Genomic DNA, 25783 nt, shown 5'->3' on the forward strand with positions numbered 1-25783 from the left:
TGCTTTCAGGCTTCTCAGATGTAAGTTTCTTTATTATATTTGACTCGTCAATTATGATGTACGTGCATGTATGCAGCGGAAATAGTTTACAAATCATTGTATAATTTGTATACGAACATATGTTTAAAATAATATATACTAATATAATATATTGGTTTGGACTATGTATATGACTCTCTCTAGTTACAGGCCAAACACTTTGGTATCATCCATTACCAAGTTAACATCTACGCCGGCGTAGATGGGTCTACGGTTTTCACAAAATCAACTTCGATCGATCATAGTGTAGGTACGTTACGTCTATCAGAATGTTATCAGTAAACCACACGAGACATTGAAATATGAGTGGCTGGAGGGGTTTTATAGATAAAATATTTTTTATATCGCCGTTCCAGCTTGCAAAGATATTCAAAACGTTTGACAAAGTGGTGCGTCATTTTATGGGGTTGCTTGCATGAGTATTAAGTAAAAAGGTAACTTTGATGATGGGATGTGGTATTACAAGTGTACTATTTGGTCATGTTAACAAAACAATTGGGGCTGTAATAGATTTATTAATAAAACAAATGGAGGGGGTTAACAGGTTCAAATATTATATAGTTACTAATTAATTAGATTAAATAAAATGTGTAGTACTAATTTAATTTAGTTTAGCAATAATCAGGACCGGTTTCGTTCGCTTCAAAGGAATATTATCAACTGGTACAGAATATACAATATTGTATTCAGTTCAATTCAATAATATTTATTTATATATTAAAAATTTTATCTGACCATGTCTGATCCTAATGAGATTATATGGGCCTACACAGAGTGGAGGTTTTGTATTAACAGATTTTTGTTTTTACGAGAAATGGATGTCAGCCACTTGCTCAACCTATTAAATGATTAGGTCCATGCTGTGACTCATACACTAATTGAAAAACAATGTGTACTTGCCATACCTATGATTTTAACCTGGGACCTACGACGTTATAGGACGATGCTTAAGCCGCGCGGCCATCGTGGGTGTATTTACAAATTTTACAAATTTTAAAAGGGAAGATTATTTAATAAACTGTTCAACGAATAATTCACAAGATTTGAGGATGTAACATTCTTTACATTGAACGTACATAATTTGACACCCGTTGGGACTCGAACCCGTATATCCCGTTGTGTGTCGTATTTTTAATTAAGTACATATTATGTGCAAATAATTTATATTAAAGTAATATGTACAATAAATAAATAAAATTATAAAAAAATCTCTGTTCAAATATCTATTAAATTAACCTAGCCTTTCATAAAATATTAATATATTTTATATTTAGGTAATTCAGCTGCATAAAATGAGTATTAATGAAATCGGTATTAGGATTGATATTAGAGAGTATTAAGGTCCTGATTATTGTTGTACTAAGTGCAATTGTTAGTACTGCATATTGTGTTATATTTTGATTCATAATAGATTTCCACCAAGAATTGACAACGATATAAAAGAGAAAACACTTATTTAGGTAAAATGTTTTTTTTTTTTTATATATTTTTGTTATTTAAAGAATAATTACAGAAGTTAGAAAAAAAATGAAGATATTATGTACACCGAATGGCACTTAAATCATTTGCAATACTGATAACATGGTTTACCGATTACGTCTCCGATACAATTACTAATCAAACGGAAAGTTTCTAACAATTATACGTTTGAGGAATTCAATAAAAATTAATTATTTAATAAAAAAATATTTACAAACGCAAGTAGGTACCTATGTAAGTTAAAAATAGAATATTAAGAAATCTAGACGCCGTATAGAAATCAAAGTTATTGTTGATATTAATACCTTGATTTAAAATCCGGATGAATATTAACAGAATTGACCCGCCATCCGCGATAAAAGTGGTAGAGTGTCCGTACCTGAAGCCGCGGATCACGGGTTCAATTTTTGTGTTTAGTAAGTTCAATTCATATTTTTTTCCAAGTATTTTTATTCACTGATATTGGGAGACGGAATATGATCAAAATTGACGTGATTTTTATAGCCGTATTCCCTCCACATTATTTGGTTTCCACTTTTAGTTTGGTTGCTATGTGTTTTTGGATCATTGCCAAATGGGGAATTCCCATAATAGTGTCCGCGCAATTTTACTATGCACATTTTATATGGCTTATTTGAGATGTTACAGTAAGCGAGTAAGAGAAAAGAATAAAACAATATCATAGATTACCGGAACAGTTTCTATATCTGTTCTTACCTATGAATAAATTGATACCGTGACTGGTATGTTTAAGGCACGTAATATTTTGGCAATAAGTATATCAATATGAAGTCACAAAAATCATGATTCACAGATTATATATTTCATACAAACTCAAGGTCGTAGCAAGGTGTTTTCCGCCCTGGCAGTAATTTAAAATGTGTCCCTTACATGAAATAATACTTGTAACATATGCATACCTATACTACCCATAAATATTAAGTTAACTCGCGTTCAGTTACCATTAATATATTTAAATAACTTAAAATATAAGTTTTCCATAAACGTACGACCCTTAAAACCGAAGACAAAATTTTTGTTAGAATAAAACGGATAGTACTCTTCATAATTTCATATAGTTACTAACTGACAAGTGAAAAATAATGTTTAGTCATGTTTTGTTTTGTCCGGTTACCGAAAATTAAGCATGACAAAAAAACTTATAGCGCAGTAAAACGTTGAAAATGTTATATATTATAAGTTATTACTATAAAATAGCTTAAATTATTTATCGTTGCGTATTGTGGTAGAATGTATTGATTATAGTAAAGTATGATCGATAAGGACCAATTGTTTTTCACTGTAGTCTGTAATTCTGAACTTTCCACCGACAAAGTCATTTTAAATACGATATCATTGTTTACATGTCAAGTCATAATAGAACTCAGACAGTTCATATTATTATTACAAATACTTCAAGTATTGATCAGTATTCGGTACAAAGGTAAGCCGGTCAATGATAAAATAATGATTTTTTCCCCATAAAGATTGTACACAATAAAAGTCCTGATAAAAATATTTTATTTACACACAACGCGAGTATTCAAGCATATACAGTCGCATTTAAAATGTACACCGCGGAACTATTAGAAAAAAATCGTTAAAAATGCTGTTGACATATTTTTGAGAATGAGAAATTAAAAAAAGATGTCAACTTTTACAAGAATAGTTTGAAAAGTTAAACTGGGTAGGCCATGCCCAGCGCATGCCTGAGTCACGGATACCGAAGAAGATCCTCGAAGAAAACCCAGGGGGAAAAGGCCAGTAGGAAAGCCACGCACACGATGGGGTGATAACATTACAAAAGATGCCAACCAACTGCTAAAAATCAGAAACTGGAAAAGACGTGCGGAGGACCGTTCCGGCTGGAGGAGGCCAGGGCTCGACTTGAGCTGTAGCGCCATCGAAGAAGAAGAAGAAGTTTGAAAAGTTAGGTTTTAATAGGAACAAAACAATTTTATTCAGGTCTGCACACGTCTTCATCTAACGATTTTCCAATTTTTAAAATTCCGTCTTGTAAAATACTCATTGGCTCGCGGCGATAACCAAATTTGTGGAAAAAAATTAAATTCACGAACCGGAAAAATTTACGCGACCCCGAGTCCGGAAAATGTAAACTAATTAAATGCCTCGAAAGTTTGCCTTTTATGTGCGCCAATTGTTTTTCAATCAACATGCCTTTCAAAACGATTTATTGGTAAATTATCAGTACATTTGTACATTGTCTCAAATTGCAAGCTTCGTATTTTATTACCACATTTTTCTTAGCTCGTATTCTTGTTTGTCCGGTGGTTGTTTATCCAGTACAAATCTTGCAATAGATTTTCAGCTAACTTCCCGACTAGCTAGACATTTTAAACTTTTAGAATATATCAGAACACGATCCCAATGCATTCGTTTAATACTTTTAGCCATCTTTAAGTAGAATTGAATTCATTTTCAGTTAATTCTGTTTTGTATGAAAATTTATTTCGGAAGAAATCCGTAATCCAATCCACTATTATTGGGTGCTAAGGGGGTCGTCCTAGCAACAAAATTATTAATATATACGTGCGTTACTATGGAAATCAAAATGACATTTCAGTATTCTATAACTGTTTGTTTGTTGCAAAATAGCAAAAAATGATATGTTGACAATTGCCTTATTTTTACTAAATTATTAATACATAGAATTGTCAAGTTTATATGATTCAACAGAAAATTTAAAAACGTGGTAGGTATATAAAAAGTTCTTTTTATCTTGTAATTATTATTTCCATTAGGTTAGATTAGGCTAGTATTAACCTTAACTGAAATATATTTTAATCTATCTCCGTATTCTATTTTCCATTTTAAATCAAATAATAATATAATTATGGTTTTGTCAGCATATTACTTATTCGCTTAACTAGGTTTTGACTCGAGAACCTATAGATTCACAAGGAATTTGCCGATGGTAGTATGATGGCACCGCCGTGTTTCATACATTTGAGTATATTTATTATACGCTTGAAATAATTCAGAGATTTCATTGAAAATATATTGTTTTAAAATGAAAAATATACATTGTATTTGCATAATGCGTTGTTACAATTTTTTTGTAATTAAGTGATTCATTTACAAATCAAGGTCAACTTCTTTATAAAAACGACAAAAGTTAAACCATTGTTTACTACCAAGAAGCAGACTACGCCACTGCTATATTATTTAAACTGTTTGAATTTTCTTATCACATAATGTACGTTTATAACATAGGTTATAACATAATCTAATAAAGCTTTTTCTAAATAAAGCGGAAAACATGTGAAATTGTGGTAAATAAGGCAATTAGTTTTTATTTAAGTATACATTTAATTATACCACAACTTTATTCTACAGTATCTACTGATTACGTGATTTCGATAAAATTTAAAGAGCCAATAATTTATTATTATTTGACTTGACAATAATGGCACCCGTCTGTCAAAAATCAAGGTATATTATAAACTTCAGTTTAACTTAATAAACTTTAACTTAACTTTGTTGTATTCTAAAGACACCGTACATAAATTATTACTAAGTTTCACATAGACCAGAGGTTCCCAACCTTTTAATGGTTTGGAACATTTTAATGTTTAGGAACGGAATTTTTAACGTGGACGTTGCGTTTTGGCTCGAAAAAGCTCCATTCAGAAACCAGGTAGAGAGTTTTTTTCGTCTCTCGTTTAAGTAGATAAGGTGGTTCATTTTTTTGTTTTAATTTACTCTACATTATGCTCTGAATTATTTTTGGTCACCTTACAAATAAGTTTTTAATGAGCGAGATAGCGAATAAACCTAGAGCAGTTGTCAGTATTCGACGTATGACGTATTCTTGACACGTGTTTAAATAAGTTTTCTTACAAGATATTATTGTTAGCCATTCACTCAACTTATAAGGTCAAAAATCAATGAGGAAATAATAACATTTCTGTTTCGTTTGTTTGAAGCTTGTTTGAAAGGAAAGACTTAATTTATTTGCAAGTAATTACTCTGCTATTTGCACGTTTGCGGAAGGTCTAATTATATACTAAAATAGATAAAGAGTTTGCAAGATGTCACCGATAAGTATGTATTGAAAATTTCTGTTTTATAGACGGGCCGTGATATCGTTTTTTATATATTATTAATGAATGTTATTGTATCTTATTTTAATTCTCGTGTGTTTTTTCTGCTGACCTGATGTCGCTATAACTGCAAACGGACATAACAGATAATTTTTTTTGATCAAAAAAAAAAACATGCGAATTCGCTAGAAGTAGGATTCGAACCATTGATTAGAATTGAATATTCTATCATTTATGTGAATGCCTATATTACATCCACCCACATTATTAATGTTAATCTTTATTTGACAGTTGCTCGACGGCGATGTTGTGCGCGGCAATAATGACTGACCATTGGGAGAACGTGACGTGGAGCAGAGGACTTCTCGATGTCTTGGCGAATGGTTCAGCTGTGTCACTGCAATGGTACCTGGACGGTAAGGTAGTTAGGGTGAGTGAATTTCATTATATAATTTATTACGTTGGTGGCTACCTATTACTACCACCCCTCCTAGGTACTAAATGAAGGGGGTGGAAGAGAACCCAGTGACAGTATCTTATTGTCGTCACTTACCGTTGCAGCTACGATAATTTCATTAAATAATATTGTAGTTTTATAACTCAGGCAAATAATTAAACTAAAAATATTTTTTTTAATTATAAAAAATACCGGATTACCGGTTATGAAATCTAGTTATTTAATCGGTAAATCGAGATATCAAAAACCGGTATTGCTTACATAACACGCAGCAGTTTCTACTCGAATGTATTCTATATTCTATCTATATTTTTTTGAAACTGCCTAAAAATAATAGTAATCTTTAAAACATGGCCCCCATAAGGGGGGGGGGGGGCTGACAAGGCTTTAGCCTGGGGGCCCGGGCTCAGGCTCAGGCCCGGCGAGGCCAGTCGACCAGATAATTGAGATATTCACACAACACAAATTTGCTTCAATAGTAAAATTTTCCTTAAATAATGTTATTACTTAAAATTATATGGTTGTACGACAAAATTTTTAATTGTGTATCGACACTCGACAACTCCTTAATTCAAATGGATGTATTAAAATCAATATTAAAATATACAACAAAAAAACACTAAATATACACATTAATTTTACCGTGTACACCATTTGGTAAACGCTACTGTAGAGCATCACATTGACATTATCTTTAGAGATAGGTATGGGGGGGGGGAGCGCCAAAGATCCTAGCCTGGGGGCCCGGTTCAGGGTGTGGGGGCCATGCTTTAAAATCTTCATCAAATATAATAAACCTTAGAAAAAAACGTGTATATTTTACGTCACTATATTAAGTGAATAAATGCATTATTACATTTAGCATAATTCCAAGTACAAGCTTATGCAAATGGCTGCCGCTATTGTCCCCGAGAAGCGATAAAGGCTTTTGTCGGTTATTACATATTTTATTTTAAGCTTTAATATTTTATCATAGAAGCCTTAAAATATCAGTGTTTAACATAAATTAATAGCTTCACCACTCAGCAATACTCGAGGGATAAAGACAGCCGAAGAGCTAATCATTTGCGTGATTGACGAAATAAATACATCCGGGAAAATACGCTTCAGTGCCTTCTATAATATGTAAGCGTATACAGAGCCGCTGCAAGGGGTAAACCTACCTGTATGCCTCGTATATAATATCGCCTGAAGTTAACAATGGTTTGGCCCACGGTAGCCATGCGGCTTAAGCGTTGAACTATCATGCCGTGGGTCCCAGGTTCGAATCCTGGGTCTGGCAAATACACATATTGTTTTTCAATTTGTGTGTGAGTCAGGGTATGGACTTAATAGGTTGAGCAAGTGGCTGACATCCATTTCTCGTAAAAACAAAATCTGTTAATACAAACCTCTACTCTGTGGAGGCCCATATGATCCTATTAGGATCGGACATGGTCAAAAAAAAAAAAAAACATACATAATATTGAAAAACACTTCTAAGAAATTATATTATAACCAATAGAAAAAATCCTTTTGAAAAAAGTAAACCACCCGGCAGGATCGAACCTGCATCTCTTGGGTTTACGCGAGTACCCATAGCAAGCTACACTATCCTAATAATTTATATTTTGTTGGGACGCCTGTATCCGGAAATTTGTAGATAAACAGTTCACCTCTTCTTGGTCGTGCACTCATGGCTGAGGATCGTGACCACATTTAAATTCTAATTCCCTGGAGGCTACCCAAAACTACCAGTCTCTCCAGGTCGTCCGGTCCTCGCCTGACAATATGTCCAAAAAACTGTAGAATTCTTCTCAGACATATCGTCGAGAGCCGTTCCTTTATCTTCAGTCTCTGGATAATTGACTGGTTCGTCCCGTGCTCCGTCCAAGAAATGCGAAGCATTCGGCGCCAACACCACAAACAGTTCACCGCAGGACACTTATTCGTGCGCCGCAGTACGTGAAACATGAGTTCGTATAACATTTAATCAAATGACGAGTTTTTCGTTGAATATTTCACCGTAGGGTATATTTGTACGTATGCTACAACATGTGGCGCTAGTTTGCTGTTTCAATTAGATTCAATACGTATTTTATGAGATGTCTTTACTAGGTTAGGTTAGGTTAGGGTTAATCTAATTGGAACAGTACTATTTGCAAACTACCGCCGCATTTTGTAAGATACGTACAAATGTATTCCACGGTGAAATGTTCAACGAAGAACTCGTCATTTGATAAAATGTTATACGAACTCATGTTTCACGTACAGCGGTGCACGAATAAGTGTCCTACGATGAACTGCATACGTACAACTTACATGTAACCGGGACGCCGCACCGATAGAAAATATTTAGATACAAAATAAATAGTTTAAAAACCACTGAAATTAAGTATAATAATCAATATTCTTTCTTTGTGATGTTTTAGAAAGTGTAGATTTATTTTGAGGTTTTTATACGTATAGCGATTGAATCTAAACTCATACGATTTTCCGTTATTAAGACATTTCTATTTTATATTATGAATCGCATAAAAATACGATAACAAACATGTCGTGAATGATTGGTCGTGTGATATCCATTACTTGGAATTTGAAAAATAGTCTATATAGATTTTCGTAATACTATTTATGTACATTAAGTTGATATAGTCGAAGTGAAAGTTCATGAGTGCAGTAGCGATAAAAGTTTTTCATGTTTCTTGGAGATTTTTCTTGGTTATTTTTTTTTCTTTCTTCATCGCAGATGGCTCCAGTTACGAGAGAGCGCTTTAAAGCTATGACCTAGATAGGAAAATTAATGGGAACATTAATGCCTTTCGGAATAAATTTTTGCTGTGTTTTCAGATTAATAAAATAGTATTTTCTGCGTTGTTTTACAAGGATTTTAATAATCAATAACATGTACTGTTGCGAAGTGCTAAACCCTAATGAATTATGCTCTTTCTTACATCATCATTATTTTGTTACCTATTATATTGTTGATTGAACAAAATATTTTCAATTATTAAATCATTTTCTATATATACGGAAACTGAGAACAAAATGAGTATGTAGAAGTAACATTGTATTTTTTTTTAAATATGGTCGACTTGTACCAAAATCAAAACATTTACTTTATAATGAAAAATGTTGCTATAATTGCCTGGTTGGGCCAATTATAGCCGCATTAATTCTTTCCTTCCACCAACCTCAAATCCCCAATTATTGTCACAAGACCAAGCGACCACCAGTCACAGGTCATGACCGACCGTGATGGAAGTTAAGTTTAGTTACTCTAAGACAGCGGACGCGCCTAGGCTTGTTAAAGCTAAGCCGACGTTAACTACAGAGTAATTCAGCCAAAACGCATATGTTCGACCTTCGTTTCGGTAAATCTGATACGGTTTGAGCAACCATCCAACCAACCAACAAATCCATCTTGAACTTTTCATCATCATTTACCCCAAAATAAAAGTGAAACCGTGAGAATGACGTTCCGAACCGTCCGTTTACCAGTGCGTGAGTGCGTGAATACTGAACCAGCTCCAGCGCGCGCCAGCTCTCTCAACATAAAAGGTCAGTGTCTGGCATCCCGTTAACCCCCCCCCCTATATCCGTAATCCACCACCAGCATCTTCAAATTACAGTCCACTGCAAAAAACGCGACCACTGCCTGTAAAAATGAATCACTTCGATTATTATTGTACATACATAGATAAGCAGCTAAATATATTGAATAAAAATTATTTCAAAAATTGTTCAATCACAAAAATCGTGTATGGCATACATACAATATAATACCAGGACATAAAAATACATACCACAGATGCTCTATTTTTTATTCTTCTTCCGTTCAGCATGTTGACAATATAAGGCGCCTCTAAGAATTCCTGTTATTCGCTAGTTTTCTTTCATTTTCCCATTTCCTGGAATCCTGTTGGTTTGAAGGAACAGGTTAAGCGTCGCTTCTTCACTCTCAGTATGATTAAATGCTGCATTGCCCGCTCTCTTATCTCCTCGCTCCTCCTAAAGTTATACAACTGCACACCCAATACCGCAAACATATTATATTCTCGAAGCTCAGTATACGGTTACTCTGAGCTTTCGTAAGGTGCAACGAATCTCTGCGGTAAAGCAGCACTATCAGAATGAAGTCAAATAGCGTTTGATTTTAACTGAGGGTACCGATTAAACTACACTAACCATACAGTGGAATCGATATCCACAAATTTAGTATTGTATTTCAACAAGTTTAAATGACTTCCTTTAGCTAAAATTCTTTGAAGTATGTACCTATACTGCTTTTATCATATTTATTATTAACGAAAAGAAAACTGGCTGTTTTTATAAGAGAAGGATTATTTTTCATAATGTGAAAATTAAATTATAATAATTCGGTTAATTTCTCTTGACTCTAGAGACTTGTGAGCTTTTTCGTTTTATATTCAGTAAAAACGGAGAATAATAATTTCACAATATTTAAACGAAGCTTCACATTCCCTTGTGTAATTAAAAGCTTTTATTTTTTCTATTGCTTGCCATTTTTTACTACGATATTATGATATTATTAATGTGGACCTATATCAAATCCACATTGTTTTGATACTCAATCGTCAGATGGTGTCTTCATTTTGAATAATATTGAATGTATTCTAGATTATTCTTCCATAATTATTCCACAATAACGTATATAATAATCATCGCGTTCAGCAATGAGGCTCATTTTTGTGTTAACAAGTTTGTTAGTAAGCAAAATTGACCAATCCAGAAGAGGATCTACAATCTCCATTACATCTACAAACATATACCGTTTGGTGCGGTTATACGCTGGCGGCATCATCAGACCTCATTTATTCAAATGTGAGACCGGAGCTCGCGTTACGGTCAATCGAAATCGTCACCAGACCACGATGAATGTTTTTTTAGAATATCGATGAAATTGATCCGAAAGAGAAGTGGTTTCAACAGGATAGCACTATATGCCATACGGCGATCACAACCATTAACTTATTAAAATCAAAATGCGTCGATAAGTTGATTTCAAGAAATAAAGAATATGTCAATTGGCCTCAAAGGTCGGGCGATTTGACACTCTTTTGACCTCTAGATACCTGTGAGGGTTCATGAAGTCACTGATTTATACTGACGCCTTAGAAGCCAACATTGTTCGTGTTATTCATAATATACCCACAGCCTGTAGTGCTCGAAAAAGCGGCCTAAATTGGACGCCCAGAATGCACTGAATGAAATAATCAAGACCAGCCGCGGTACTCATATGACCGATTTCAAATGTTAATGCTATGTATCGATTTTTTAAAAGTTTATTTATTATGTTATTTTTTACAATTTATAGATATACCGGGCTTAAAATACACCTTTTAATAATTCAATAATAATTCGACAAAAAAAGATTAATTATTAAAAACAACTATAAATTATATAGGTATGTCGGTATAGACGTCACTTGGTATGGAGATTTTTATTTATATGCATATCATAAAAATAATTAAGTAATTAACATACATACTATATTGAATGCTCGTAATAAAAAAATATTTTACTACCGTTTAGTAAGGAGTGTTTGCTACTGGGCTATTTGCGATATGATCCATCTGGCAATAGCATAAAAAATAGAAATATAAGAACTTGATATCACATCACCACGCTGTTACATCAGAAAGTATTTAAACATTAATTAACTCCCTCGTGGTCGAGGAGTCCGCTGATAGATATTTTAAAAAATCGGTGTCAATACTGTCAATAATTTTCAACAATATGAGGTGAGGTACGGGCAGAGGAATGTTTAAAAGATCAGTCAATGCTGTATTTGTATCTATCTTGAAACTACCTAATCCATACTTGTCATAAATCGATCAAATTTCCCAGAATTTTAAATCTATATTGATATGAAATAAATAAAACAAAATCTCATTATGTCAATTTGATGTAAACGTCTGGTAGGCCCTCGTTGCTTTGACGTTTCCATGTGGAGCTTTTAAGCAACGCTTAAAGCGAAATACTGCGACGTAATCTTTCTCGTAAGGTACCAGCTATAAATTTAGTAAGTTATAAGCACAGGGTATAAGGTAGGTAACGAGTTTTGCATTGGGATCCGGGCACTTTAGGGGTTGATATTACCCTTAGATGTGACAAAGTATATTCTAAAAAGCTATTTCGTAAGAATGAATGGAGAATCAGGAGGATACAGGAAGCTATAAAGGAGATAAGAGGTGTGTTCACTTTATTGAAGTACCAGAAAAATGGGCTCTTAAAACTCGGTTAATATTACTTGTGATTAGAAACATAGGGCACTGGATATTTTAATGGATTAAAATGTCAATTATTGAATTAAGTATTTAAGTCTCCAGTATTGTGATGACCCGATCCTTCAACGTGCATGCTTTAAGTATGCTGATCCATTTAGAATGCAATCTACAGTTACCTAGACTTACGTCTCGATTGCAGAAGAGATATTTTTTTTCAAAAGTCGTGCTTGTTGTCTTATTTCTGAATTTTATCTCAATGCCAGAGCTCCAGTCTTTCCGAAGACGGCATCACTGAGCTGTTTTACGTGGTCAGTGATCATTCATTATCATCGTCAGCCTCCACCGTAAGATGAAAGTATCTTCAGGCTGATTCCATTCCTATCGGTCCTGTGATACAAACTTCCACAGATCCTAACTATTTTCTAGTTGATGTAGAAGTTTCTAGATATGCATTTGGACAGATTAGTAAACAAATTAAAGACAGGGAAAATAAAGAAATGTGTAGTATTAACAATATTTACATAAAAACAGAGTAATTAAAACAGTACCAAAGTAGAAAAATCAATAAAAAGATACACCGAATAAGCTAAGTAGATCATATTTAAAACTTATGTTTTCACGCAAGTGGAATATATCAATATCTGAGGCGATTTTGTAAAACACAGCTATTGGCCTTCCAATTGGCATTACCGATGGAAGGTTCATTCTGTCCATTACCATTTAAGGTTTTTAGATATCTCAAATAGAGATCGCAAACCATTGTTGATTCCTTTATCCAATTGTTTCGTTTATTGTTATTGCGTGCTTGCACAGCATAAAAATTCCATACCATGCTGTGCCACTCAATACTTATGGACTTCTCTTTTACTGAATGACCATGTAGTGCCTATACATTGATGAGATGAGAGAAGTTTTATGGTAGAGGAAAGACAGTTTCTCTGGCATTGCGGCCACGACTAAATCACTTTGCAACGGTTTTAGTGTCATTTGAAAGCAACGATACCAACACCTACACTGTCGCAAGAACCTGAAACAATTCTACAAAGTTCTTTCAATTACGAAGATATTTATACCATGGAATGCGAGGTACTTTTTTACTACGTCTTTAATACGTCGGTTCTTTTCATATTGGATTTTCTAGGGCACCAGGTTTCAACACCATATAGGAAAATGAAGAATATCACCGCTTTAGAGTATACGTGATGCCACGGTTTATGATTGCTGAAATGTCTCATGGCGTTTTCGGACATCGCTATTATCACGCAGCAGTATTCGTGCATTAAAAAAATTATACAAGAACTACAATATTTAATATTCTCCAAGTTTCTTATACTCATATACAATGTTTACGATTTTCTTTTTTATCTTTCTGCGCTTTTCTTGTTTTTATTGCCAGTAAAATACGACTCTAGGTGCAAAGCAGTAAAATTCTCCCTTACCCCTTTTTAACCTCCTGGCGCGCTTTTGTATGTTTTATTTATTGTTATGTTGGTATTAAGATTATTATTTTCGTAACGTTTATTTTCCTTTCCGTTTAATATACTGATTTTCCGCCAGAGTATTTTATTATAATATTTTTAAGTTGGTAGGATACTTAATGCAAAATGTTACGTCTGAAAATACGTTTACGCTTAGGGGGCCCTACCGGTTTCAGCCTGGAGTGAGGAGACATGAGTAGGGCGGCTTCCAAGAATTAAAATAATTGTGGGGCGGAGAATAGTTTTTATTGAAAATCAAGGTACTTAATTACTTCGTGAAGATTAAAAGTATAGAGCGGACTAGCGTAGATACCAGTGTAGAGGATGTGCTAGGATTATTTTCGTATATTTCGTTTAGTTGGTGTTTCGCAATAATCCATTACACAATGCTCGATGCATGCCAGAGTTCATCATCTGTAAGAGTTAAATTACGTTTGAGAGTAAACTGATATTTATTAGCCATATAGTTACCATTTGTAACAAGTTAGGCGCTTAAGATGTTGGGCTTCGTCATGCGTACTTCCCGGGTCTTTTCGGATGTTACGGTATTAAATTTTTTTTTTAATTCTTTAGTTCGAAGCAGGCTTGAGAGTCGGTCTATTTATTGTTTGAGTACCGCATCAGTTGAAGTATGGCCTTATGGTCGAGAGGGTTCAGAAGAAATTCTTGAGACTCGTTTACTTCAGTTTGTATGGATACTATCCGAGGCTTTATCCAATTGACTTTCTCTTAGGTATGCTTACATACTGCAGTCTGCAATTTAGAAGAGATCTATATTTAGCTAAGTATTTTTTTCTACTTATACGAGGTATAATGAGAACTCTGCCATTGTGGGTAGTGTTCTTCTGTGTGTCCCTGATAACTATCTTAAAAATAGGGAGCATCAGTTGTTTATTTTCCCAAGGTGCAGCACCAACCTGCCACTGGTAATGCCAGTTTGGAGGGCGATAACTATGTTCAACTAAATTGCTTCGGGTGTTGATTTATTCCACTTGCGTGAGGTGAGTTTAGGCAGACGCTATTTTATAAATTCTTAAAATAGGGTCTCCTTAGCAAACTCGGTGTACTTCTTTGAACTTCTATAATATGTATACTTGTATTTTCACTGCTTTTGTATGTTTGTATTATATTTTAATTTTTATCCCATTCATTACTTTCCTTTTTCTTTCTTCATTATAATAATGTTTCATGCCATGTTGTGAACGTCTTAAACTTATAATTTGTGATGTCCACAATATGTAAAAAATAAATAAATTGAATTTCAATTAGTCGGTGGTTCGCAATAATCTATTACGCACTCATCAATGCTGTAAATCTAAAATGTCATTAGAATTGCATAAAATATAATTAGGTATGATTTGTATTTTTTTTATTATAACTACAATCAACGCATGAAAAAGTACTCTCTAAGTACTACTAAAAAGTAAACTCTGAGTTATAAGTAATATTATTATGACCAGTCTAGAAAAAAATCACGCGGAGGAATATGTTTCATGTAAATAGTCCGGTCAAATTTGAATAATTGTAATTTCTAATTGATAAATAAATCAAAAAAATAGATAAATATTATTACGATATATGCCTATAACGTCGTGGGTCCCAGGCTCGAATCTTGGGTCTGGCAAGTACACGTATTGTTTTTAAATATGTGTATGAGTCTGGAGTATTGACTCAATAGGTTAAGCAAGTGGCTAACATCCATTTCTCGTAAAAACAAAACCTATTAATACGAAACTTCCACTCTGTAGAGGTCCATAATATGATTTCATTAGGATCGGACATGGTAAAATAATATAAATAGTTGTTTATAATATACAATTAACAATATTATTTTAATAATATTTAAATTTATAATTTGATTACCAAACGAAATATTTAGTACCTAATACTATCTTCGGCTATATTACGAGTAGATCGAAAGAATCGTTTATATTTATTTCTCAATGCAAAATCGTGTCTCGAAAAACGTTCAACGCATCTTCCTCTTTATAGTATGGTATTATATTATTAATATAATATATTATTACAACCGTATCCTTATCTTTCTTTTCAAAGAACATTATAACAACATTATAAATAACGGTTATGCTTCAAAAATATTCTAGGACAACAAAATGTCTTTATTTGACGCAATAATATTTCAGAATTTTCCGCAGTTATCATTTTCGAAAAAATAAGTCTCCTTTCGCAACTTTTCGGCGCTACGCGAGGACAAAGACTTTCACAGGGCACAAAGGATACGAATGAGCGAATGGTTTTTTCGTTTGGAAAATTCGGAATGTTTTATTTGTGTTTTTTCTTCTTTTAGCATTAACAAGCCTGGCCGCTCCGGGTGGACATTTATGTTTCTGTTTTGGCTGGGGCTCGTGGGAGGTAAAATAAATGTCACATATTCTGGATATAAATATACGAGATCACTAGAATCGCGTTTACACTGTTGAGTTAATATGCTAGGTTTATATTATTTCGCCCTCGTTATTATATTTTCATAATGTAGATAATCATGAGTTTTCTTAAGTGTTATATTTCTAAGTAAGCTTAGTTCCTCGTAAAAGAAGGAATTGAGAGATTTGTAGCATATTTTGTCCGCATCAGATCATCGTGTAGGAAAATTACTTATTAATCGTCAACCCTCGATTCCGCCAATGATGGGTCTTTCCAAGTTACTATTTTCTCTTCTAGCTATATTGCTACACCTAGACAGTCGCGCGGCTTAAGCGTCGGCCTATAGTGTCGAGGGTCCCAGGTTCAAATCCTGGGTCTGGCAAGTACACATATTGTTTTTCAGTTTGTGTATGAGTCAGAGTATGGACCTAATAGGTTGAGCAAGTGGCTGACATCCATTTCTTGTAAAAACAAATTCTGTTAACACAAACCTTCACTCTATGGAAGCTCATATGATCTTATTAGGATCGGAAATGGTCGGAAGAGGAATACTGCTAAAGAACTGTAGAACTATCCGAATACTTAAAATATTTAAAACAATCGGCCGGAGCTAGTATTGTGAGTGTAAAGTACAGCGTGTATACACGCTCATTTTCTATGTTTGACCTTGTCCCGCGGAATTATACGGTTAACGGTGTTTCATTTCCTAAATTATAAAATATGCTTATATTAGTAAGTTAACCATAAGATAAATATGTTTTTAATGGATGATGGTATTGATTTATTAACTTCATTACATACATCATAGGTATCCAAAATTTTAATCTGGACCACATTGAGTGAAGAATAATTCTATTTGGTTACATATAGAATAAGTTGTTACTTATATAGATCTTCTAGGCAACAAAAAAACCAGCCCAACATTTAAAAATCGGCCCGGAATCTGGTCGTCAGCTTTTTTTCAAGAAAAACTACGATTTTAAAAATAAAGGACAAAATTAGATTTTTGAGGCAAGGGGTGGATTACTAAATGCCCGGGAACGCATGCGGGCCATATGTAGGATACGCCTGACATATATTAACTATTTCGAATACGAAACGTGTACGAAAATGCTACCTACTGATTTTATAAATTCGTGCAAATTACGGTTTGTACAAGGAGGTGATCAATGAAAATTGGACTTGAATGCTTTTTTGCCTTTTGTGAATCAACCTGATATAAGTGTTTTCATACAAATTACATGTAATTGGTCACAGTCACAGAATATGTTAAACTTAGTTATTTATATATAAAATATATATTTTAATAATACAACTTGTATTTTATTTTTATAAACAAACAGTTACATAATATTATATTACATTTAGAATTATAGAGAGAATTAATAAATCATATAGAGAGACAGTAATAATAATAAAATAGTAAAACAAAATAAGTGCCAAAAGGTGTAACATTAGACGATATAAGTACATAAACCAGTAAAATATTAATTATAAAACTATTGATATACTAGGTTTCCCCAAGTATATAAAATACTTCCTCCAGTCCCCTGAATACCTCAAGAGTACATAAAACAGCGACTGCATTACCTCTTTGAATTGATATGCTTATTCGCTGTTTCAGGTACTCAGTTGAATGGCACTCACCTTTTTTATCAGTCAAACGATGACCGATCTCAGCCACCGTCACGGTCTAGATGTCTCAAAACCTAGGGGACAGAGAGTATAAATATTTCACGTAAATCATATTAATCGTAATATAAATCGTAAATCATATTAATGACATTTCACAGCTAGCGGTTGTGTAATTCGCCAAATTCGGCTTAGCCGCGTTACGCGGTGACATTGGTGTTGCATTGTTAGTATGAATATACGAAAACGCCACATCTGAAGATGTATTTTTCATCCTGTATCTCCCTCTAAGAAGCCGGTAGCACGCCCTTCTGGACCCGCGTTAAAAAAGATCACACCTAACAGTTCATATCTCGGGATAATTGGCTGTCTGAATACGACATATTATATTTAACAGTTTTTTGTAGAGTTAAGTGATATATTTCAATAGGCCTGTCGACCGACATCATCATATATTATCATTGCCACTATTTTCTACATATAACTGTACCTACAACCTTTTGTCCATATTTTATTTGAGGCATAGGTATTATTTACCAACCTAGAAACAATGAATAGAAAATGCTCGAGAGCGGACTGGTGTAACTAGACCAATTTTGATTTATTTTTACTTCATAAAGGTAAGAAGCTAATTGATAATTTTCACTTCAATGCGGAGAATATTAAGTTTTAAAAAAGTGTAAGGTATTCTATTTTTTTTAAATTAAGAATATTGGTTGTTGATAATTTCTTCTGGAGCAAATACACATTGAAACGAAAATATATAAATATAAACGATAGGCAGGTTTTATATTATATATATATATATGATATTATTTTATATATTATGATCCTTCGCAAAAACTACTACCCTACTGCTGTTATTATAATCTGGAAACGTTTATTTTTTTTTACAAAAATTAGACGTCAACCATTCACGCACTCCATTTGGCTCAACTGTCAAATTAACATACGAACGTCGATTCTTCATTTACTCTTCAGTTACTGGGATGGGGTAGTATAGTGAACGGCTGACGTCCAATGCTCAGAAATTTATAAATTCTTTTAGTATAATCCTCTATTACTAGAAATCTAAATTTGTCCACAAAGTCAACATACTATAATATTATGTTGATTATCATTATTTTTTTTTAACACGCAATGCAGTACTTCGAAAACAAAATAAACAATTAATACCTCCCTGCTTACCTGTAAGTCGAGTTCCAATTACGATTAGGTAGTTGATAAGAAATGAATGTCAATTAAACAAGATGTCTGATGTTATCATTCAGGCTTTTTAAGTAAGCCATTGTAAAAGTTCTTTCAGTAAAAACTTCAGTAGAACGAACAAAAAATCGCAGGGTTTCATGATACCTTTTCACGTATAATGAATAAAATAAAATGTGAATTCACTTAAATATATTATATATTCAGGAATAGTATGCAGCTAAATACTTTTTCAAATTTTCGATTAGTTATCAAATGCTTAGTGTTTTTTTTAAAGCGCTAGATAAAAGTTTGCGTCAAAATATTGAAGAAATGAAAGCGGTAATCGAATGTTTTAATGACACTTACTATATCGAAGAATATTTAATGATTTATATGGTTAGGCAAAACTCGCACAGGGAACAGTGTTCAACCAATGTATGCTACTAGTTATGAATGCGTGTATGTGTAGTCCCTTCATGTACTAAGGGAAATCCAAAATGATGAGTAGCGCAACATGACACGGAAAGGTGCAGGTTGGGAATAATGTGGAAATACTACAAAAGGTATCAATGGCAGATAAAAGTACGCGATATGAAAGTGGTCGCAAAGAAGATGTAATGGCAACGGGCTGGATTTGACGCTTGGCGAGTGGATAACCGCTAGAGAAATGCTGTCATACAGTGGTACCCAAGAGGCATTAAATGATCCTGGACGAACAAAAAACCGCTGGATATGACAGCTAATCATTTTGTTTTTATTTTTTTAATTCACTTTTAAGTTAAATCTATGAGGTGTTATTAATTGCAATCTGACTTCACTATTTTCTGCTTCGCCGGATTATTGCGCGGCAGACAGTCGGTGCACGTTTATCAAAACTCGATAATTTTAAGATTTCAAAAATATAAGTGAAAACCTCAATGCTTGCATTTGAAAAAGAAATCAATACAACCTGCATCTGTCTCAGCATGAAGTTAGCTTAGATTTGATCATCATTATAATGTCAAACCACTGGTGGGTGAAAGTCTTATTTCATTTCTCTCGATTCTGTGCGTTTAGTTACCACGTACTATTTCGCTAAAGCCTTTAGGCCTACCTTTCACGCCTGTTTTATACCTTTTATGTACCATTTGGCACTAGATAGCAAGATTTGTCTAGCAATTTAATTAGTTTAAGGCGGTTGTTTTGTGCTCTAATGTTTTCGTCTTTATTATCATTATATATATTATATTAACCATGTCTGATCCTAATAAGATCATACGGGCCTCCACAGAGTGGAGGCTTGTATTAATAGATTTTGTTTTTACGAGAAATGGGTTGTTAACCACTTGATCAACATATAAAGTCCATACTCGGACTCATACACAAATTTAAAAACAATATATTGTGTACCTACTAACTTGCCAGATCCAGGATTCGAACTTGGGGCCCACGACGATATCAATTATCTGGGTCAATCCTTGTTCCATTCCTCTCGGTCTCATAATTAGATTTGTCCAGCAATTGCCTCTTTAGTTTAGATTTAGTACAGTAAAAATGATTGTTTAAGGTAGTGGTGGCCACACCGTGGCGCATGCGCCAAACGTAGTGCATTGGGTGATTGCAAGTGGCGCATTTCGTCTTTGCGCCTACTTATTCTTTTGAAGTAGGCGTCACAACTGAATCCATCTTCATATTTTCAATACTTGAGTGCTCTCTTTGGATCGACATACAGATGTGAACAAGCATTTTCATCCATAAATTGATTAAAAGCAAAACAAGGTCGCGAATAACTGATTCAGATTTGAAGAATTCTCTGCTGCTCTCAATAACAAATTTAACACCAAACATTCAACCTCCGTGATTGGTACGAGTGCAGCTCCACTAAACTGTTTTGGTAGCAGACGACATATCCAAGATCGCCTTGATGGTGGCCTATCTCCACTAGGGGATGGCACAATAAGAAGAAGAACAATTGAAAGACTAGCGAAATCCAAATGCTCAAAAGCTCTCAGTGCTCCATCCCACTCAGATCTCTCTCTCTGTCTCTCACCACATTCAAAAACTGTGGTCCAAAGTTATCTTCACCAATCGAGACTCTCCGGCAGCTGTAGCACCATCAGCGGGGTCCACGACAGCGGTCACCCTCTCGTCCAAGAGATCATTTCTGACTATTAATTGTCGATTGGTTCTTCAATAAACGTGTGTTTTTTGAACTAGCATAAATTAATTAATTTAATTGCGTGATTGAATAATTATTCTTTTTACTCCCCCAATCGAAGTAGATCCTACCTCTATCCCTATTTTCCAACCCCAACCGTGAACGTAAGAAGGTAGAAAAGGTGCTTGAGTTGTATGGCGCATCTGAACTCGTCTGTGAAAAAAATTGGCGCATGGTATGCAAAAGGTTGGCCACCCCTGGTTTAAGGCATCCTGATGATGTCCTAAATTTCTTCATTCGTCCTTTTGTGTCGACTGCGTACTACAAATAATTTCGCAACTAGTGGACAATTTTTAGACCTAACATAGATCTCTCTATGGGTGGGCAAAGTAAAGACCGAGTCCCGGGGCGCCAATTCCACCCACGCAGGGGGTGGGAGGCGCCCTCGATACGCGATACGAATATTTTAATCAGGACAGCTGATCGGGACAAAGGGCGGAGGGTCGTTTCTATAACGACTGCGAATTACTGTCTCCCATGAATTCATTATATATTATGGAGACGTCAATACTTTTTTTGGATGCCACGATAAGTATGTTAATGGTTTCATTTTTTTTTGTCTATTGTGTATAAAAGAAATACATAACACTATTCAGCATTACTAAATTTTCCGTATCTATAGATATTGTAATAACGCCTATACACGTGCATGGATTTACTTGTAGCAATAGTGTGTATTTTAAACTATCTTAAATAATAACTGTTTATACGTAAAATATGCTGAATGTCTCACCAATCTCATTCTTCAAGAGTAAGCGAGACGAGATGTTGTCATTTTATAGTACTATCAGATAGGTAATGAAAATCGGGTAACCTCAAAAGGAGTCTACGCGGTGTAGTTCGTTTTTTTACCGGAAGGTTCACCACTATCGTTCTACTTCGCAGGCGTATATATAGAACAAATCCCAACTCTCGTGTGAAAATTCAGAATCTTCCAACCTTGTTTGATCCATTCATGCAATCAATCTTGCAACTTGCATGATAATACATGTTTTCTTTTCTTTCGACCATGTCCGATCCTAAAAAGATAATATGGGCCACCACAGAGTGGAGGTGTACATTAACAGATTTTGTTTTTACGAGCATGGATTTATGAGAATGGATGTCAGCCACTTGCTGAATCTATTAGGTCCATACTCTGACTCATACACAAAATACCTTTATCTACCGCTCATAAGCAATGCTTGGTCTGCCTACCACCACGGGAAATCTCTCGGGATGGTGCATGATGTGGTCTATGTCAACTAGAAAGTTTTTACTTCACTAATTATTTCTTTAGCTTTTATCTTACGTAAACTTACAAAACTAAAGTAACTAAAAATGATACATCATTTTTAAAGTTTTACAGACCACATAAATTTATGTAGGTGCACATAACTAACTGTATGTAACAAATTAATACGACTATGGAAAATATATTTATAGTTATATTATATAATTAACCCTACTTTTCCAATTAACATGTTTATTTTTATACAAATATGGGTAAATATTATGTAATTTTCCCAAGGCTTATATTCATTAATTTTCTTCCCATATTGTTGAAACAGACACCACAGGATAGCAAACAATTAACTCTCGAAAACGCACCCTAAACAAACCATCATATAACTTTACAGAGCAATTAGAGAAAAAAAAACATCATTCTCCCAATAAAATTGTAGGTGTAAAAATATTATTATTATAAATTCGATATACCTATTTAAATAAAACCATTTCTGTAATACGTTATGAGTATTATTTGTGTTAAATACCTATTCTCAAATACGCCATTATTATCTATGAGTTTACTTAGTGCACGTAATGAAGTTGGATTGCGTACGTACACTAATAAAATGAACGATTTTAGTATTTGAGGACGTACCAATGACATTAATATGGACGAAGCATCTGGAAAAAAAATGACACTCACTTTTTTGTCGGGTCTGCCGAATGGCATAATCTGTTCTAACGCCATTACAATAAAGGTGATATTGCTATAAATTCTCGATGCTTCTTGTCGGGTCTGCCGAATGGTTCGGTTCGAACGGGTTCGCTCAAACGAACATTGATACTAGGAACACTGTTCTAACGCCATTACAATAAAGGTGATATTACTATAAATTCCTGATGCGTGATATCGCAAAATGGATATTGCGTGACGTCTACCTATGTACGTGCGAATTTTGCGTTTGAATTTACTTGCTAGCTACTGTACTGAGTGCGTCGTCCATTAATAATGTCATTGGGACGTACGTAATAATTTCTTATGGGTTATGACAATCAACATCAATTGACATTTTCTACACTTTTTCTTGTAGGTCTACTGCCAATACAATCCTTGTCTAGCTGACTATTATTTTTCTGTTCACTTCTTCCACGATTCATTTTTACAACCATTTATGCTAGCAAGTTTTCATTTTCATCCATCCACCATTCATACACGCGATTCTGCGGGGCTCAAAATACTACATCGCTGGACGAATGCAATGTTTTAAGACGTTGTCTATTACGTGATTAATCTATTTCATAATATATTAATAAGATTAATGTATTTTTGTAGAATTATTGAAGAGGATTGTATTGCATTATTTGTTTTATTTTATAATATTGTTCAAGCATATTTTCATTTCTGATTGATTTTACGCAAATTTTCTTATTTAATTACTTATATTTTACTATTTTTTTCATATCATTGATATATGACAAAATCGGCGGCAAAGATTCAATACTTAGAGATAATTTAACGTTTTTACTCTGACTCGTAAAATAATTAAAATACCTAGGTACTTTATAAACCTATTAATTAAATTTGATTCTAATTCCACACGTAAATAATGAAATTAGAACGTAGGAAATTGGTGCCACCTCTATGATATCATATTATTGAGTCTATATCGTGACTCTTTTGTAAATATTAAAAACAACATAATTTTTCGTTTATTTTGAAATTTCCACATGAAATAAAATATAACAAAACGAATAATTGTTGTTTTTCAGTGTCTTATATTATTGATTAATGTAATAAAACGCAAATGTTTTTGTGCTTATTCCACTTTTAATAAATACATCTATAAAACTTAATCAATAATAAAATGCAATTCCACCATGAATTGACAGTTAACACAATAAAGTAAATGAAGTGTCTTATATCTCCATTCTACAATTCTAAAATACTGCAATGTCATGCTCTTTTACAGACTAAATAAATAATTATAACCACTCAATGCATTTTTTTATTATTTTTATTCATTGAATAAATGCAACCTAACCTATACCAATTAGGAAATATTTCTAAACCATCTAGGAATTAGAATTAGTATTTTTAAAACCTTTATTATAAATACAAAATGATGGTTGCATGATGGATAAATGAGTGAACTCTTTTGAATTTGTATAGTGGAATAAAACACTGAACCTGAATTGTAGGTAGCAGGCACGTCCCTCACTCGGGGTGCCGACTTCTTCTCTCGAGAGATTACAGGAGTCACAAGATTCACATACACGGTTTATATCACACTTCACTTTTTATCACAATGTTGCGTATCTATTGGCAACGGAGCGAAATCAATTTACATTCGCGGAGCATCAAAGTCGTTAAATCACTACAGGTTCCCGCGAAAGATACAGGAAGGATAAAATTTTAGTGGGTGTTAAAAGGTGATAATTGGCGCAAATAACGGAATATGGAGCCAAATCTCAAATCTTTTCAAGTGATTCGACGTTTACTTAGTGATAATAAATTCATGATAATTTTTAAAATGAGTTGATGTTGAGACAAACGATGACAAAAATCTCCTTTTAAAGAGATGGAGCCTACATTTATGAAATTGATGCAAAAAAGGACCACTTATCTACTGATTAAGTTAGCTACAAGCTACAAGTGACTTTGCTATTGCAAGTTCATTTGCAGAGAAGTTCAGACCATTGGTACTGTCTGACAACAAGAAATCGGCGATAACAGGAAATCGCTGTAGTTGCATATAGAAGACTTCTCATTGACGCACCTGTCATGGCGGCAACGCGTGTTTAAATAATGTATCCGCTCTCCTATTAGATGTTACTCTTTTTCTTCTTCGAAATAAGCCAAAAGTTTACTAATAATAATTATAATGTCACTCCTGATTGTTTTAGACATATTTTTATTATAAAAAACTTCAAATTACGTAAATTGACAGATCCATACACCACGAAAGCATAAATTGAAATGATTATTTTGGGGGCGTTCCTCATTTGAAAACGGAAGTGTTATTAGCTGCACTGGAGGGGATTGTTAGTTCAAAGTTTTTACATATGGGCAAGAAGTTCTTGTGCGACAGTAAGACATTTATGGTCAATTTTCAGGGTATCGAAAAAGACAATAATATGCCACGATGAGTAGGTAAGCAGCCAATAGTGTTACACTTCGGCAGTATTATTTAGTTAAACAATCCTGTAAAATTTATGTACAACCGTTTATAACTGCAGTTTAGTAATTAGTAATCACGATGAACATTAAAAATGGATTGCCAACTAAGCGATGTTAATATTATTTGTGGAGTTTACCAACATAACCATGATTCATGCATTTACCTACTAAATATTTTCAAATGTCATAAGAAATTACATATAAAGCTCCTTTTATTTATAGTTGGAAGGTTCATAACTTGGTGTTC

General features: G+C 33.9%; 1 protein-coding gene across 1 annotated transcript in view; it reads left to right on the forward strand.

Moving 5' to 3' along the window:
- Positions 1-25783, forward strand: part of LOC147070522 (uncharacterized) — a 70627-nt gene that overhangs the window by 14011 nt on the left and 30833 nt on the right. The window contains exon 2 of the mRNA XM_085949579.1: positions 5874-6012. Within this exon, the coding sequence (XP_085805705.1) occupies positions 5874-6012 (139 nt within the window). The remainder of the gene's footprint in view (positions 1-5873; positions 6013-25783) is intronic.

The sequence above is a fragment of the Rhyacophila brunnea genome, unplaced genomic scaffold, assembly GCF_057557595.1.
Source record: "Rhyacophila brunnea isolate RB1 unplaced genomic scaffold, BYU_Rbru_1.0 scaffold_22, whole genome shotgun sequence".
Taxonomy (NCBI): domain Eukaryota; kingdom Metazoa; phylum Arthropoda; class Insecta; order Trichoptera; family Rhyacophilidae; genus Rhyacophila; species Rhyacophila brunnea.